This window comes from Apostichopus japonicus, chromosome 13, assembly GCF_037975245.1.
Source record: "Apostichopus japonicus isolate 1M-3 chromosome 13, ASM3797524v1, whole genome shotgun sequence".
Classification (NCBI taxonomy): domain Eukaryota; kingdom Metazoa; phylum Echinodermata; class Holothuroidea; order Aspidochirotida; family Stichopodidae; genus Apostichopus; species Apostichopus japonicus.
In genome coordinates, this window is record NC_092573.1 from 24546088 (window position 1) to 24563011 (window position 16924).

At 37.3% G+C, this 16924-nt stretch overlaps 1 protein-coding gene across 6 annotated transcripts in view; it reads right to left on the bottom strand.

The window, feature by feature from the left end:
* LOC139978696 (hyalin-like) overlaps positions 1-15128 on the bottom strand; it is a 30238-nt gene extending 15110 nt beyond the window's left edge. For 3 of the 6 annotated variants that reach the window (XM_071989118.1, XM_071989115.1, XM_071989114.1), the window contains exons 1-7: positions 14697-15126; positions 13270-13522; positions 9862-9926; positions 7917-8162; positions 5545-5790; positions 4426-4671; positions 1874-2119 (exon numbers count right to left, since the gene is read on the bottom strand). In XM_071989118.1, coding sequence (XP_071845219.1) covers positions 1874-2119; positions 4426-4671; positions 5545-5790; positions 7917-8162; positions 9862-9926; positions 13270-13522; positions 14697-14898 — 1504 coding nt within the window. In that variant the 5' untranslated portion in view covers positions 14899-15126. Of the gene's footprint in view, positions 1-1873; positions 2120-4425; positions 4672-5544; positions 5791-7916; positions 8163-9861; positions 9927-13269; positions 13523-14696 lie in introns of all 6 variants that reach the window. The other 3 variants (XM_071989116.1, XM_071989119.1, XM_071989117.1) reach the window with 3 other exon arrangements.
* Positions 15129-16924: the final 1796 nt, after the last annotated feature.

A 16924-nucleotide genomic window follows, 5' to 3' on the forward strand; every position in this document is an offset into this window, starting at 1 on the left:
AGCAAAAATTCCAAATGTATAACATTTCAATAACAAACCAAGAACAACAATTGCAATTGACCGAAGTCAAGCTTTTCAAGGGACAATCTGCCATGCATGATATCACAGACCATTATATATATATGAACTAATTCCTGGCAGATTCGGTAAAGATTCCATATCAGTGCAGGTTGGAAGATTTGCTTCCGCGAAAAATCCTTGACTTTGTGTATTTGGACAAAAAAGTTCCGGTGGTATGTTTGGCACGACGGGAGCTGAATAAATTGTAAATTTTTATAGAATTATCGTTATTTCTGGAGAAAAGCAGAGTTGATCTGGTAAAAAAAATCATTAAGCATTCAAACAACCATAAATAAAGTTGAGAAACAAAAAATTGCTATGGAGTTTTCAACAATAATACGTTAACAGTTTAGAAACCACTTACTCTTCCATATTAAGGGTCCCGTTGACTTACTATAGTAATTACATTGTTTTCATGAATATACCTCCAAAATTCATAAACCATAGCAACATGCCTGTTCCTTCAGAACTTATCGTAAGGGGGCTCCTATACCAGAAGTCATGAGATTGGAGCGTAATGCACGAGTATAGTAATGCCAAATAACAGATAACTATCTTCTAACCCAGTTTTGGGATACTTACGCAGAAGCTCACTAGGAGGGGTATGGAGAGTCGGGAGGAGGGGGGGGGGAGGACGTGGATCAACGGACCAAATGTTTGTACAATTTAGATGTATACAAAGCAGATATACGTTTACCTATTACCCTATTTTCCATTTTTTCAGATGAACCTTCTTTCATTATTTTAAGAAGGCTAACGAAATGATACTTGAAATGCAACATACGTAATGTATTTCATGTATGCGATACATAGAGCTGCAGTTTGCGCATGCGTTTACTTAGCAATCTATTGGCATCATATACAATGTGGCTTAGGAAAAGATAATTTAACTGACAACCTTATCTCGAAGTCTAGACCATCGAAATTGCACCATCATATGCAAGAAGCTCAAAGGTTTGACAATAAAACCAGAAAAGCATTACTATTGTTTGGACACAAATTACATGTATTCGATTTAATCCGTTCAAAACTCGCTAAGTAAAAAGAGACCAAAATTACAAGTCAACTCCAAATGAAGCTTTATGTCAAATGTATAAGTCTTGAGTTGGCTTAGCCTTGAGAACTCAAATCACGGCAAGCTAGTTCAATTCATCCATTTCCATATTTCAGGTAGGCAATATTGTTTTGGGCGTCAAAACTCGGAGACAAACATTACGGTACTGGTAATGGGGTACGTTATTACAAATTGTTTCATATTAATGTCAGTTAATCCCTTGTCAAATATTACTTCTCATCTTCAGTGGCTAAAGATAAGTGATCAGGTGAAGAGAGCAAGAGAGAGAATGAGGTGGAGAGACAGACAGACAGATAAAGATTGAGAAGGGTAAGGGTCATACGGGAGGATAGGTTAGAGCAGCCGTTTCGTGCATGTGATCGTCTTACCCATCCGAGAAGTTATCAAACTTAAGCAAGATCTTAGTCCATGCCATTAGATTCGTCGGTGCAATCACAGAAAACCATAGACAAGCCATTTGGGAGGAGATCTCCTAATTAACTTTCGGCTACAGTTAATAGTTAGCTGATTCGGTAGAGATTCAGTGTCAGTACAGGTTGGAAGATCTGCTTCCGTGAAAAATCATTGACTTTGTGTATTTGGACAAAACAGTTCCGGTGGAGAGTTTGGCACGACATGAGCTGAATAAATTGTAAGTTTTTATAGAATTATCGTTATTCAAATCATAGTCTAACCTTAATAGAACAGTCGTTTTACTTGTATGTTTTAAGCAGAATTATATGTTGCTGTAACACTTACCACCATCGACGGTCACCGTGAAAGCACATGTACCAATGTTTTCGCTACTGTCTGTGCACATACATTGGATAATGTTGTCACCAGGTGGTAGTTCGCTTCCGACGGTAACACTACAGTTTAAACGGTTTGTAATAGATCCATCCTCTTTATCAAGGCACACTGGAGGGTTCCAAATTGCAATTTGGTTGCCTTCCGTATTGGTTACAATGGAGACTGATGTGGGACACGTCACGACTGGAGCCTCGTCTGAACACAAACAGCGAATAGCAAGATCAAGTTAACGCATATTTTTTAACTACCTAGTTGTCGGATTAAATATTCCACAATATATGTGCTGAAAGGTCTTTGAGAAAGGAATATTCCGGTCGAGTGCTAAAGTTCACTGTTAATTAAACAAAATAAGTGGAACTTTAGGTCAAAGTCAGGTCAAAACCTCAGCTATATATGTTACCATTATATTTAGGCGATATCACATTCTTTTATATTTTACTTTATCTTTTTGTTCAATTTTTGTTTTATGAATGCATCTGGCAAGAGTCGAGTACGTGATGTTACCATGGCATTTGATCGAGCTGAAAAAAGGCTTTCTCTGTCTTGATCCTGTAGAAATCACTTATCAACGGAGGAATAAACTATATCCTTACAGGACAATAACAAAAAAAAAAGATGATCACATGATAAAATACAGAGAACATCGACAACTAAGCAAATATTCCAAATGTATCACATTTCAATAACAAACCAAGAACAACAATTGCAATTGACCGAAGTCAAGCTTTTCAAGGGACAATCTGCCATGCATGATATCACAGACCATTATATATATATGAACTAATTCCTGGCAGATTCGGTAAAGATTCCATATCAGTGCAGGTTGGAAGATTTGCTTCCGCGAAAAATCCTTGACTTTGTGTATTTGGACAAAAAAGTTCCGGTGGTATGTTTGGCACGACGGGAGCTGAATAAATTGTAAATTTTTATAGAATTATCGTTATTTCTGGAGAAAAGCAGAGTTGATCTGGTAAAAAAAATCATTAAGCATTCAAACAACCATAAATAAAGTTGAGAAACAAAAAATTGCTATGGAGTTTTCAACAATAATACGTTAACAGTTTAGAAACCTCTTACTCTTCCATATTAAGGGTCCCGTTGACTTACTATAGTAATTACATTGTTTTCATGTATATACCTCCAAAATTCATAAACCATAGCAACATGCCTGTCCCTTCAGAACTTATCGTAAGGGGGCTCCTATACCAGAAGTCATGAGATTGGAGCGTAATGCACGAGTATAGTAATGCCAAATAACAGATAACTATCTTCTAACCCAGTTTTGGGATACTTACACAGAAGCTCACTAGGAGGGGTATGGAGAGTCGGGAGGAGGGGGGGGGGGAGGACGTGGATCAACGGACCAAATGTATGTACAATTTAGATGTATAACAAAGCAGATATACGTTAACCTATTACCCTATTTTCCATTTTTTTCAGATGAACCTTCTTTCATTATTTTAAGAAGGCTAACGAAATGATACTTGAAATGCAACATACGTAATGTATTTCATGTATGCGATACATAGAGCTGCAGTTTGCGCATGCGTCTTAGCAATCTATTGGCATCATACACAATGTGGCTTAGGAAAAGATAATTTAACTGACAACCTTATCTCGAAGTCTAGACCATCGAAATTGCACCATCATATGCAAGAAGCTCAAAGGTTTGACAATAAAACCAGAAAAGCATTACTATTGTTTGGACACAAATTACATGTATTCGATTTAATCCGTTCAAAACTCGCTAAGTAAAAAGAGACCAAAATTACAAGTCAACTCCAAATGAAGCTTTAAGTCAAATGTATAAGTCTTGAGTTGGCTTAGCCTTGAGAACTCAAATCACGGCAAGTTAGTTCAATTCATTTATTTCCATATTTCAGGTAGGCAATATTGTTTTGGGCGTCAAAACTCGGAGACAGACATTACGGTACTGGTAATGGGGTACGATATTATAAATTGTTTCATATTAATGTCAGTTAATCCCTTGTCAAATATAATTTCTCATCTTCAGTGGCTAAAGATAAGTGATCAGCTGAAGAGAGCAAGAGAAAGAAAGAGGTGGAGAGACAGACAGACAGATAAAGAGCGAGAAGGGTAAGGGTCATACGGGAGGCTAGGTTAGAGCAGCCGTTTCGTGCATCTGATCGTCTTACCCATCCGAGAAGTTATCAAACTTAAGCAAGAGTCCCTGCCATTAGATTCGTCGGTGCAATCACAGAGAACAGTAGACAAGCCATTTGGGAGGGGATCTCCTAACTTTCGGCTACAGTTAATGGTTGATTCGGTAGAGATTCCATGTCAGTGCAGGTTGGAAGATTTGCTTCCGTGAAAAATCCTTGACTTTGTGTATTTGGACAAAGAAGTTCCGGTGGAGTGTTTGGCACGACAGGAGCTGAATAAATTGTTATAGAATTATCGTTATTCAAAGTCTAACCTTAATAGAACAGTCGTTTTACTTGTATGTTTTAAGCAGAATTATATGTTGCTGTAACACTTACCCCCAACAGCGGTCAACGTGAAAGCACATGTACCAATGTTTTCGCTACTATCTGTGCACATACATTGGATAATGTTGTCACCAGGTTGTAGTACGCTTCCGGTGGTAACATTACAGTCTGAACGGCCTATAATAGGTCCATCCTCTTTATCAAAGCACTCTGGAGGGTTGAAAAATGCAATTTGGTTGCCTTCCGTATCGGTTATGATACTGCTTGTTGTGGGACACGTCACGTCTGGAACCTCATCTGAACACAAACAGCGAATAGCAAGATCAAGGAAACGCATATGTTTTATCCACCTAGTTGTCGGATTAAATATTCCAATTCTCATAATTTCACATATAAAATATTACAGAACAATATATGTGCTAAGAGGTCTGTGAAAAAGGGATATTCCGGTCGAGTGCTAAAGTTCACTGTTAATTAAACAAAATAAGTGGAACTTTAGGTCAAAGTCAGGTCAAAACCACAGCTATATATGTTACCATTATATATAAGCGATATCAATTTTTTTTTTTACTTTATCTTTTTGTTCAATTTTTGTTTTATGAATGCATCTGGCAAGTGTCGGGTACGTGATGTTACCATGGCATTTGATCGAGCTGAAAAAAAAATCTTACTCTGTCTTGATCCTGTAGAAATTTACTTATCAACGGAGGAATAAACTATATCCTTACAGGGCAATAACAAAAAAGAGATGATCACATGCTAAAATAAAGAGAACATCGACAACTAAGCAAATATTTCAAAAGTATCACACTTCAATAACAAACCAAGAACAAGAATTGCAATTGACCGAAGTCAAACTTTTCAAGAATCAATCTGCCATGCATGATATCACAGTTCATGGTATAGCCTACTTTTGTATATGAACTAATTCCTGGCAGATTCGGTAAAGTTTCCATATCAGTGCAGGATGAAAGATTTGCTTCCGTGAAAGAATCCTTGACTGTGTGTATTTGGACAAAGAAGTTCCGGTGGAGTGTTTGGCACGACAGGAGCTGAATAAATTGTAAGTTTTTATAGAATTATCGTTATTTAAATCATATTCTAACCTTAATAGAACAGTCGTTTTACTTGTATGTTTTAAGCAGAATTATATGTAGCTGTAACACTTACCACCATCAACGGTCACCGTGAAAACACATGTACCAATGTTTTCGCTACTGTCTGTGCACATACATTGGATAATGTTGTCACCAGGTGGTAGTACGCTTCCGATGGTAACATTACAGTCTATACGGTTTTCAATAGGTCCATCCTCTTCATCAACGCACACTGGATTGTTCCAAACTGCAATTTCTATGCCTTCCGTATTGGTTATGATACTGCTTGTTGTGGGACACGTCACGACTGGAGCCTCATCTGAACACAAACAGCGAATAGCAAGATCAAGGAAACGCATATTTTTAACCGAGTTGTCGGATTAAATATTCCACTTCTCATAATTTCACTTAAAAAGATATTATAGAACAATAAATGTGCTAAGAGGTCTGTGAAAATGGATATTCCGGTCGAGTGATAAAGTTCACTGTTAATTTACAAAATAAGTGGAACTTTAGGTCAAAGCCAGGTCAAAATCACAGCTATATATGTTACCATTATATTTATGCGATACCACATTCTTTGTTTTTTACTTTTTCTTTTTGTTCAATTTTTGTTTTATGAATGCATCTGGCAAGTGTCGGGTACGTGATGTTACCATGGCATTTGATCGAGCTGAAAAAAATTCTTTCTCTGTCTTGATCCTGTAAGCAAATATTCCAAATGTATCACATTTCAATAACAAACCAAGAACAAGAATTGCAATTTAAAAAATCCTTGACTTTATGTATTTGGACAACAAAAAAATTCCGGTGGTATGTTTGGCACGACAGGAGCTGAATAAAAAAATTGTAACATTTTATAAAATTATTGTTATTTCTGGAGTAAAGCAGAGTTGATCTGGTAAAAAAATCGTTATGTATTCAAACAGCCATAAATGAAGTTTAGAAAAAATATTGCTATGGAATTTTCAACTATAATACGTTAACAGTGTAGAAACCTCTTACTCTACCATATTAAGGGTCCCATTGACTTAATATAGTAATGACATTGTTTTCAAGTTTCTATACCTCCAAAATTCATAAACCATAGCAACATGCCTGTCCCATCAGAACAAGTTATCGTAAGGGGGCTCATATACCTTGCAGAAGTCATGAGATAGGAACGTAATGCACGAGTATAGTAATGCCAAATAACAGTTAAATATCTCCTAACCCAGTTTCGGTATACTTACAAAGAAGCTCACTAGAAGGGGTATGGAGTGTTGGGGGAGGGGGGATGAGGAAGTGGATCAACCAAATGCATGTACAATTTAGATGTTTAATAAAGCAGATACGTTTACCTATTACACTTTTTTCCTTTTTTTTAGATGGACCTTCTTTCATTATTTTAAGAAGGCTCACGAAATGATACTTGAAATGCAGCATACGTAATGTATTTCATGTCTGCGATACATAAAGCTGCAGTTTGCTTATGCGTTGACTTAGCAATCTATGTGCCTCATATACAATGTGGCTTAGGAAGAGATAATTTACGTGACAACCTTATCTCTAAGTCTAGACCATCGAAATGGCATCATCATATGCAATAAGCTCAAAGGATTGACAATAAAACCAGAAAGTATTACAATCTTTTAGAAGCAAATTACATGTATTCGATTTAATCCGTTCAAAACTCGCTAAGTAAAAAAAGACCAAAATTACAAGTCAACTCCAAATGAAGCTATAAGTCAAATGTATAAGCCTTGAGTTGGTTAAGCCTTGAGAACTCAAATCTCGGCAATTTAGTTCAATTCATCCATTTCCATATTTCAGGATGGCAATATTGTTTTGGGCGACAAAACTCGGAGACAGACATTACCATACTAGTGACGGGGTACGTTATTACAAATTGTTTCATATTAATGTCAGTAAATCCCTTGTCAAATATAACTTCTCATCTACAGTGGCTAAAGATAAATGATCAAGTGAAGAGAGCAAGAGGTGAAGAGACAGACAGACAGGCAGACAGGTGGAAAGCGAGAAGGGTAAGGGTCATACGGGAGGCTAGGTAAGAGCAGCCGTTTCGTGCATCTGATCGTCTTATCCATCCGAGAAGTTATCAAACTTAAGCAAGAGTCCATGCCATTAGATTCGTCGGTGCAATCACAGAAAACAGTAGACAAGCCATTTGGGAGGGGATCTCCCAACTTTCGGCTACAGTTAATGGTTTAGTTGATTCGGTAGAGATTCCGTGTCAGTACAGCTTGGAAGATTTGCTTCCGTGAAAAATCCTTGACTTTGTGTATTTGGACAAAAAAGTTCCGGTGGACTGCTTTGGCACGACAGGAGCTGAATAAAATGTCATTTTTATAGAATTATCGTTATTCCAATCATATTCTAACCTTAATAGAACAGTCGTTTTACTTGTATGTTTTAAGCAGAATTATATGTTGCTGTAACACTTACCACCATCAACGGTCACCGTGAAAACACATGTACCAATGTTTTCGCTACTATCTGTGCACATACATTGGATAATGTTGTCACCAGGTGGTAGTACGCTTCCGACGGTAACATTACAGTTTACACGGTTTGTAATAGGTCCATCCTCTTTATCAAGGCACACTGGAGGGTTCCAAATTGCAATTTGGTTGCCTTCCGTATTGGTTATGATACTGCTTGTTGCGGGACACGTCACGACTGGAATCTCTTCTAAACACAAACAGCGAATAGCAAGATCAAGTAAACGCATATTTTTGAACTACCTAGTTGTCGAATTAAATATTCCACTTAAAAAATATTACAGAACAATATATGTGCTAAGAGGTCTGAGTAAAAGGGATATTCCAGTCGAGTGCTAAAGTTCACTGTTAATTAAACAAAATAAGTGGAACTTTAGGTCAAAGTCAGGTCTCTACCACAGCTATATATTTTTACTTTTATATATAGGCGATATCACATTTTTGTTGTTGATACTTTATCTTTTTGTTCAATTTTTGTTTTATGAATGCATCTGCCAAGAGTCGTGTACGTGATGTTACCATGGCATTTGATCGAGCTGAAAAAAGGCTTTCTCTGTCTTGATCCTGTAGAAATCACCTATCAACGGAGGAATAAACTATATCCTTATAGGACAATAACAAAAAAGGGATGATCACATGCTAAAATAAAGAGAACATCGACAACTAAGCAAATATTTCAAAAGTATCACACTTCAATAACAAACAAAGAACAAGAATTGCAATTGACCGAAGTCAAACTTTTCAAAAGACAATCTGCCATGCAATCTTACCCATCCGAGAAGTTATCAAACTTACAAATTGTGAAGAAATGAAAATTAAGACAGGACAATTGACTCGAAGAAGCAAAAAATTATAATAATAATAATTAGACTTAATCAAGTGTTCAGGTTATTTTGCTTTTCTACATATGAATATTACAATGTATATATCTCCGAACAGAAACGAAATAAGAATGGTATTAATTATTGATTTATTCATGAAAACAGCATCATATCACATAGATAATGGATGGGTTAGAGTTACGCCCTCTTCAGATCACTTGTTGTTGTTTTGTTGTTTACTTACTAATCAACATAATGATTTCCTAAACAACTTTATTTTATAAGTATGCAGGATAATTAAGTTTAATTGGTATTATACAGTGGCTATATTGGAAGGTGACTTCTTTAAACCATTACCATAAACATGAAAGCCACATCCCGACTTTCATGGTTATATCATTACAAAATAAACATAATAATTCCAATTCATACACACAGGGGAAAAAACAATATTCATAAACGAAAAAAGTCACACTCATGATATTCTTGAACTCGATATATACCGACTGCTGAGCATACATTTCCAAATATATAAAAGTCGAGTCAAAATAACACTGCAAACTAAAGTCAGACAATTGTCAAAATTTCGACATTTTTTATATCAGTGAATTAGTGGAATTATTATGGGATAATATATAGTCGCTTCTCATATAATATCTGTGTTGGAGGGTTACCTGGTCTAGGGCTCGAATTAGCACTGTATAAATGGTAACAACGTATACACGTTAGTTTAAGCAAAGTGAGTGAAATCCTAGGTGATGAGTATAACGAACTCATTAAGTCAAACATCACAAATATTGGCCACGATGTCTGGAAAGTGTTTCCACAACAATTAAATGATTATTTTGTAAAGCTGATAACATTTTGTGAAAATAAGTAGCCAAACTTTATAAGACTATAAAAATATATTGCGTGTTGTAATGTTTTCCAAGAGAGGAACGTTGCTGTGGAGATATATACATTCTTTCTTCGCCGGATATATGTATATATTCAATATATCACTCACACAATATTAGACTACAAGGTCAGTACGATGATCATATAAAACAATCTCTATGACACACTCACCGATATTAACAGTCTCTGAAATAATTAAAGACCAGAATGTTTGATCGCTTTGAACAACGGTAGCTCTACAATAGAAAGAAATATATGTTATTTAGTTAACATATCAGAATTGAACTGATTAAATCAAACCATAAAAAGATTGTTTATCACAGAAATGTGAATGAAATTATACTGCAGTATGTATAAGTCAGTGGATGAAACCAGGATGCAAACACCGTACATATAATATAATGTAAAGAAATAAGCCGGTTAAGATCTAGGCGCGGATCCACGGGAGTGTCGAGTGTAGGCTACCTCCTGCCCCACCCCCTCCCCTTCAAACTAGTCGTCGATAAGAAAAAAAATCTGATATAAGCACAAATCACCGAGTCTGGGAATTCAGAGGCGTCGAGGACCAAGTTATAGGGCCCGGGCAATCATGTTATCGACCCCTTTTTAAGTCATTTATTTTGCCTTAAGAATGCTATGAAAATGAGAAATGTTTATTGGCTTAAAATAAATGAACCGTAAATGTTTTTAACCGCCATTCCTGACGTGAGAATAGTCTTATGTTGACAATCTCAATGATTAATAAAAGCAAAGTGCATCAGTTGTTTAACTTGAATTTCTTGTTGAAAGCGATATGACACGCAAACCAGAGGGGTGTGGGGTGTACGCTTCACCTCACACTCTAAGTTCAAACTAGTAGTCGATTAAGAAAACTGAATTTCAGATAGCACAACACCGCCAAGATTGGGAAATCAGTTGCGTCAAGAACCAAATTAGGGACCGGGCAATCATGTCAGCCGGCCCCCTCTTTGAAGTCGTTTATTTTGCATTAAGAATGTTATGAGAATGAGAATAAAATATTCTTTATTCCGTTATCCCCCTGGGCCCTATGGTAACCCGGTCCCTGAGTCTGTATCCCCATGACCCACCCCTCCCCTCCCCACCCCCGCCTCCCGTCAGGCCTGCTGGTAAGTTCAAATAAATTACGCAATTGCCGCTTTAGGTACGAAAGTAATCACTTTCTCTTTTTCAATATTGTATTAATGGCCACCAGTGACCGACATTGCATACTTGGTATAGGGGATGTTGCTATCCGAAGAGCATCACCCTGGTTTAACCACCCAGGGTAAACCACGAGTTTTAGGGTCGTTTGGTATATGTAACAATATTGGAATGCCAAACCGTTCACCTGCCAAGAAATGCATGAATGCATGTATAGGCAGTGATGACGTCTTTCAGTGTTTCTGCCTTTTCTTTTCTATTTTTACTCCTGTTCTTTTTGCGGTTTCCAAATTTTCAAGTCATTCTGGTATACCATTGAGTAGCGTCACGCTGTAGTGACCATACAACAATAATGAAGAATTTACAGTATTGGAGCTGTCAACCTTTTTTACTTCATATACTTACGACATATTTACTTCCTTGTTCCCAAACGGATTGTATGAATTAGTTGTTATAAGTTGGTGTATATATATATATATATAGGCCTATATATGTATATAATATATATACATTATATAAACCCTGAAAAACTATTTAAGCCTATAGTCACGGCAACGATTTATATTTGTTTGTATTGTGAGTGTCACCAAATCGTACTGAACAGGGGCGTATCCAGGGGGGGGGGGCGCAACAGGCGCGCGCCCCCCTATTGGCCGTCACCAAAAAAGGTTCTGGCGAAGTTCGGCGGCATAATAGTTTTAGAAACATAGATGGTAATTGTGTTTGTATTATCACTATAAACACTAAGTGACATGCCAGCCATATTTAATTGTGCATTTTGTGTCCATTTTTACTGGAAATGTTGCTTATTATTAAGGTCGAAAAATGGATCACATATGGCACCATTTTGCATTTCAGCCCTTCTTCGAAAGCAAAAATTGTCCACCCCGCCCCTTAGACCCATCCCCCAGGACGGCGATCATTCATGCCTGACGCCCCCCCCCCCCCAATGGAAAATCCTGGATACGCCCCTGCTGAACTTGATGTTTTTTTTTAAGTTCGTGCCCATGCTCTCAGCTGACATGTCTTATAACAGTTTGCTTTAAAATATGTATATATATAGATTAACAGACCTTGCACATATGTGTGAATATAATTACAAGAATTCTCTGAACTGCGTGCAACCGTCCTTCTGGTATGTCAATAAGCGACGGGACTATGATAGGATAGTAGCTACCATACGGTTGTATTGGAAAAGTATATAAGCTTGAAATTAATGAACCGTAACTGTTTTGTTTGTCAATTCTGACGTGAGAATAGGCTTGTATTGGCGATGTCAAGTGATTCATTATAAAAGCACTACTATGCGTCATCGGCCTAACTTGAATCTCTCTTGTGAAAACCTCTGATTTTGCACGCTTCTGATTTTATGGGATATAAAACGCAAACCTGTAGTCATTCAACTGTAAAAATGGATTAGTTTTAGTCGGCTTTACAAGTAAATTTAACAGGCCAATGAAGTTATTCAGATAAAATTCCCCAACCAACTTCCTCCTATTTTCAAAAAGGTGTTCTGGTACCAGCTATCACACATATGCGAACACGGATAGGGTGAACCTTATACATACAGACGTGGTGGATGATTGACGAAATCAAGGTTCCATTTTTGCAACTCAGTGGCCGAACGACCAAAATGCTTTAGAAAACGGTACAGAGTTATGAGAACTCCATTCAGAGAATGCTACTTGACAAGTGTTGGGGAAACTAGATATGACCCAGAACCGTAGATAGAGAGAGAGAGTTGCGAAACTGACTCTCAATGAGCCGCCATTTGAGATTTCGTGTATTTTTTATACACATGGTAGCCCTCCTATTCTCTAATGAAAGAAACCGTCATGACGGCGGGTGATATGGTATTCGAATGAGGGTAAATTGGTCACTGGCTTGGAGACCGTCCGTGGGGAGGGGGGGGGCTTGTTCCCCCAACCGTTGACCTCTATCTACTGCTCTGACAGGACCGCCGATATGACAGCCTCGCCCTCTGTTGATGTTGGACGCGGCTGTAGGATCCCATTGGATAATGTTGACAGCAAAATGATTGTTGAAGCTTGAAAATGATCACTATTGACTTTTTAAAACAGTTGGTGTGTTTGGGAGGTGAGGGAGGGGGGGGGGGGGAGCAGCTCTTTGAGTTGAATTTAACAATTTTAGTCGAATTTGAAATAAATGGGCGAACTGTTAATTAGGCCGAGCTTTGATTGCTCAATGTGTTTAATAGCATTGACAAACTGTATCTGGAAAGAATATGAAATATTGAGGATCGGATGGCGTTTATTAATTACTATAGCTCATTAACCTTTCTTAATTTGCTGCGAATAGTCTAGGAAAGATGTCTTAATTGGGTCACTTGGCAATCTTTATTTTGAGTAATATTCGGCAAAATTGAAGCTGACCAAAGTCAAAAGCTGATATACTTACGTGAAGCGAAAGCCTTGTGGGGGAGTAGTAGTGGTATCGACTGGTAGGGTCCAAAGCACTCTAATACCCGACTGAGAAGAAGGAGGAGTAAACCTTAGTACGGTTGGCCCTCCAAAGCAATCAATCTCTGTCGTTTGACCAGCCATGAAGGTTGTCCAGGTGCCAAAAAATTCGTTTGTCCCGATAATCGAAGCAGCCAAGAAGACTTCACTAAATGATGTTACAGTTGACTGATCTTTGACGGTTACAGTGACTGGAAAGAATCATGAATAATAAAACTAATAATGATTTTTTGAGGATAGTAATTCGAAAAGTGTGTACGCATAAATGAAACACTTTAGGCCTACTGGTGACTAAAAGCATGACGTCACAGGACGAGGAAATTGATATGTGACGACTACATCAGTGACTGGAAAGAATCATGAATAATTATATGTTAGGCGCTTAATTTCAATAATAATACATACGAAACCTGCGTTCGCATACTTGAAACACTTTAGACCTAATTTTACGACGTCACATGGGTTAGGTAATTGAATATGAAAGAATCATCAAATCATAAAATATTTATCACTGACCTATGTGAAACACAGTACTAAGAGTGCGTGTACGCATACTCACACCGGCTTAATCACTAATTAATGAGGTCACATGCTAGGAGATTGATTTGTGACCGGAAAGAAGCATGAATGGTAATGTGTTCAGCATTGACTACGAAATGGTGCGAAAAGTACATACGCATGCATGAAACACTTACTGATAACAGCACCATGCAATAACAATAACTGTATAGAAAGACGATATAGAGGTGTGCGAACTGACACTGATCACATACCAAGCACGATACAGCGTTATATGAACGGAAAGGTTATACATTGGTTTATGGGAGGGAAGGCAGAGGAAAGCATACAGTACAGTGGCATTATTAATTGGTTGGAGAAAATAGACTGGTTGAACCGAAAATAACTACACCCAAAGTAAACCTATCCATATCCTTTGTCGTGAGTTAAAGTTCCATCTAATTGCAGTTCAATACGTTTACATCGTTTTAATTTGAGGAAATAATTAAGCTAGATGAAGTAACAAGTCGGGCATCACTTACAGTCGCTGAGATTATGACCAGCTTGTAAATTATAATGGACATCTACAAGGAAGTCCGTGAGATTTTTCCGATCCGACAAATTTTGTGATAGGTGAACGTTTAAGCACAACTGAGTACAAGTCTGATCAACATCTCGCTCAACTTGACTTTTCTGTAACTCCAACCAGGCTCCACCCTTTACCCCACCCATTCGGTCAGAACCATTACCCCTCGCCACACGAGATGAGCAATTAAGATCATAATGAGGATCAGTTCCCTATAATTGTACGCTAATTAATATTATGAGATAACGCAAACAAAAATAAAAATAAAAACTTGCACTTACCTTCTATTGTGTTTCCTTGTTCATAATTTGTAGTGTTCGTTATAACTAAATACGGAGTAGTAGTAAAGGGTTGTGGGGTAGGAAAGTTGGCCGGTCTAAGAGCCTGGCAGAAAAAATCCTGTCCATTTGAGTATGTAGGAAAGAAACACACGATGGCACAAATGCTTAATAGAAATCTCGGCACAAATATTAACAGCTCCATGGTTCAACTTTATCAGTTGGTGAATGCTTCCTTTTGAGAGTGGTTAAGGTCCACCAAGAAATAATTATTCGTTTACATAAAGATCTAATGTATACGAACTAGAATGTGAGGGGCGAAGAAAATACCGTACGATATAGATTATAGCAGAGAAAGTCGAAAATATCACTTTTACTGGAAAAAACAACCCCTATCTGTTTTCATGATAAGCACCGTACACACAATGAAGTTCAACAGATATTTTCCTCATGCACTGAGTGACTATGGCCTTTCATGCACGGTTGATTGCGTACAATCAATATCATTCTGTATTGTTAAGTTTACCTTGTTTTTGAAAGAAAGGTTGTTATATATGGTGATTCATTATTCACACATATTCACCATTACGGCAGCGATCGCCTACAAGGAAGTTGCAGAGTGCGATGTATGTATATATATATATATATATATATGTATATATATATATATATATATATATATATATATATATATATACGTATATAAATATATATATATATATATATATATATATATATATATATATATATATATATATATATATATATATATATATATATATATATATATATCCTTATTAAGGTTCCATATTCAAATATTTGGCGTATGTGGTAATTCACTGTTTGCTACATTGCCTGTATTTCACTCCGACCGGTACCTCAGAGGAAGAAAATTGGTTAAACGGAAAGTGAGTTTGACCGGGGTGGTGAAAGATGGGGGGGGGCAGTTCGCGTCATTCTTAGGTCGTGTTTGAAAAGTTATGGTCAATAATTTGCCGGCAAATACTCCCTCCTCATACAGGTATTTGTCTAAGTAGGCCAGAAAATAAATAAAAACTGCACCATGCATACCACGATTGCGGTGCAGGGTAAATTTGGCTATGAGGTATATGGTTTTTTTTTTTATAAGAATTCACTAGTGAGGATGATCCAGAGGCCAACTGAAAAAAAAAATGGGCCTTCATCCATCATGTGATAATAATATATTGTAAATTATTAGGGTATCCAGGGCCTATTCGGTTGTCAAATGTTCTGTCTCGCTTCCCCCCACCTCTAGCCCCACCCCCCCCCCCCAAATGAAAAGATAATAACGTAGACAATTTTTAGATAAAAAACTCTTCAACTTGAAATTTTCAAATAGAAAGTTCGAAATTAGATTTCGTAATTGTTGGTAAAGGCAGAATTTTAAGTTAAGAGTTGAACTATTTTCTATAACAATATGGTCCAAATTTGGCACAAATTGTTGACATTTTGGTGTAGTAACGTCGACATTTTTAGGAAATGGTAGAAATCAGAAGATAAATAGTTGAAGTTTCAAGGAACAAGTCGAAATAGCATTCGACAAGAAATTTGAGACAAAAAATGTCGAAAGAACAATGCACCTTTTCAATAAAGTGAAAATTTGAGAAAATGTTGTACTTAGTGAGTACAATTATTCGCATGGATAGCCAAAATTTGGAGATAAAGAAAAAATTGCATTTCCAATATCCCATTTGGGCCGCCTTAGCATATCAAAGTAAAACTCTTCTGGGGTATACCCCCAAAATCCCACCGGTGTACTGTACCTATCACTGTACTGTACCCCATCACCTTTAAACAAATTCAGTCGCTACTGCTCTAGCACTTTTTGGTTTCCCGAAAGGGAAAACTACCAAATCACTCTTACCAACCTTGACAAAGTTATGGGGAGGACGGCACCATATAGAAACGTACTCAAAGCCGAAACGAAAGTGAATTAAAGGCATTGAAGACTCGTCCCAAACAGCGTGCCGCCATCTTTAAAAAAGTTTAACTTTCCTTTGCTTGCAAGTGAAGTTTTTGTCTTGTCGCTACAAAATGCAGACAGTAATGAAGCGTGATACATTGTTATCTTTCGCTGGACCTGAGATGTCCATCGCTGTATCGTTTGTACACTGTGCTGTGGGTATTGTCGACCGCAGTTGTATGTACTGACTGTATACTAGTTTCTAATTACCGACGGTAGCAAGCTGTGTGTGTATTTTCTGGGATCG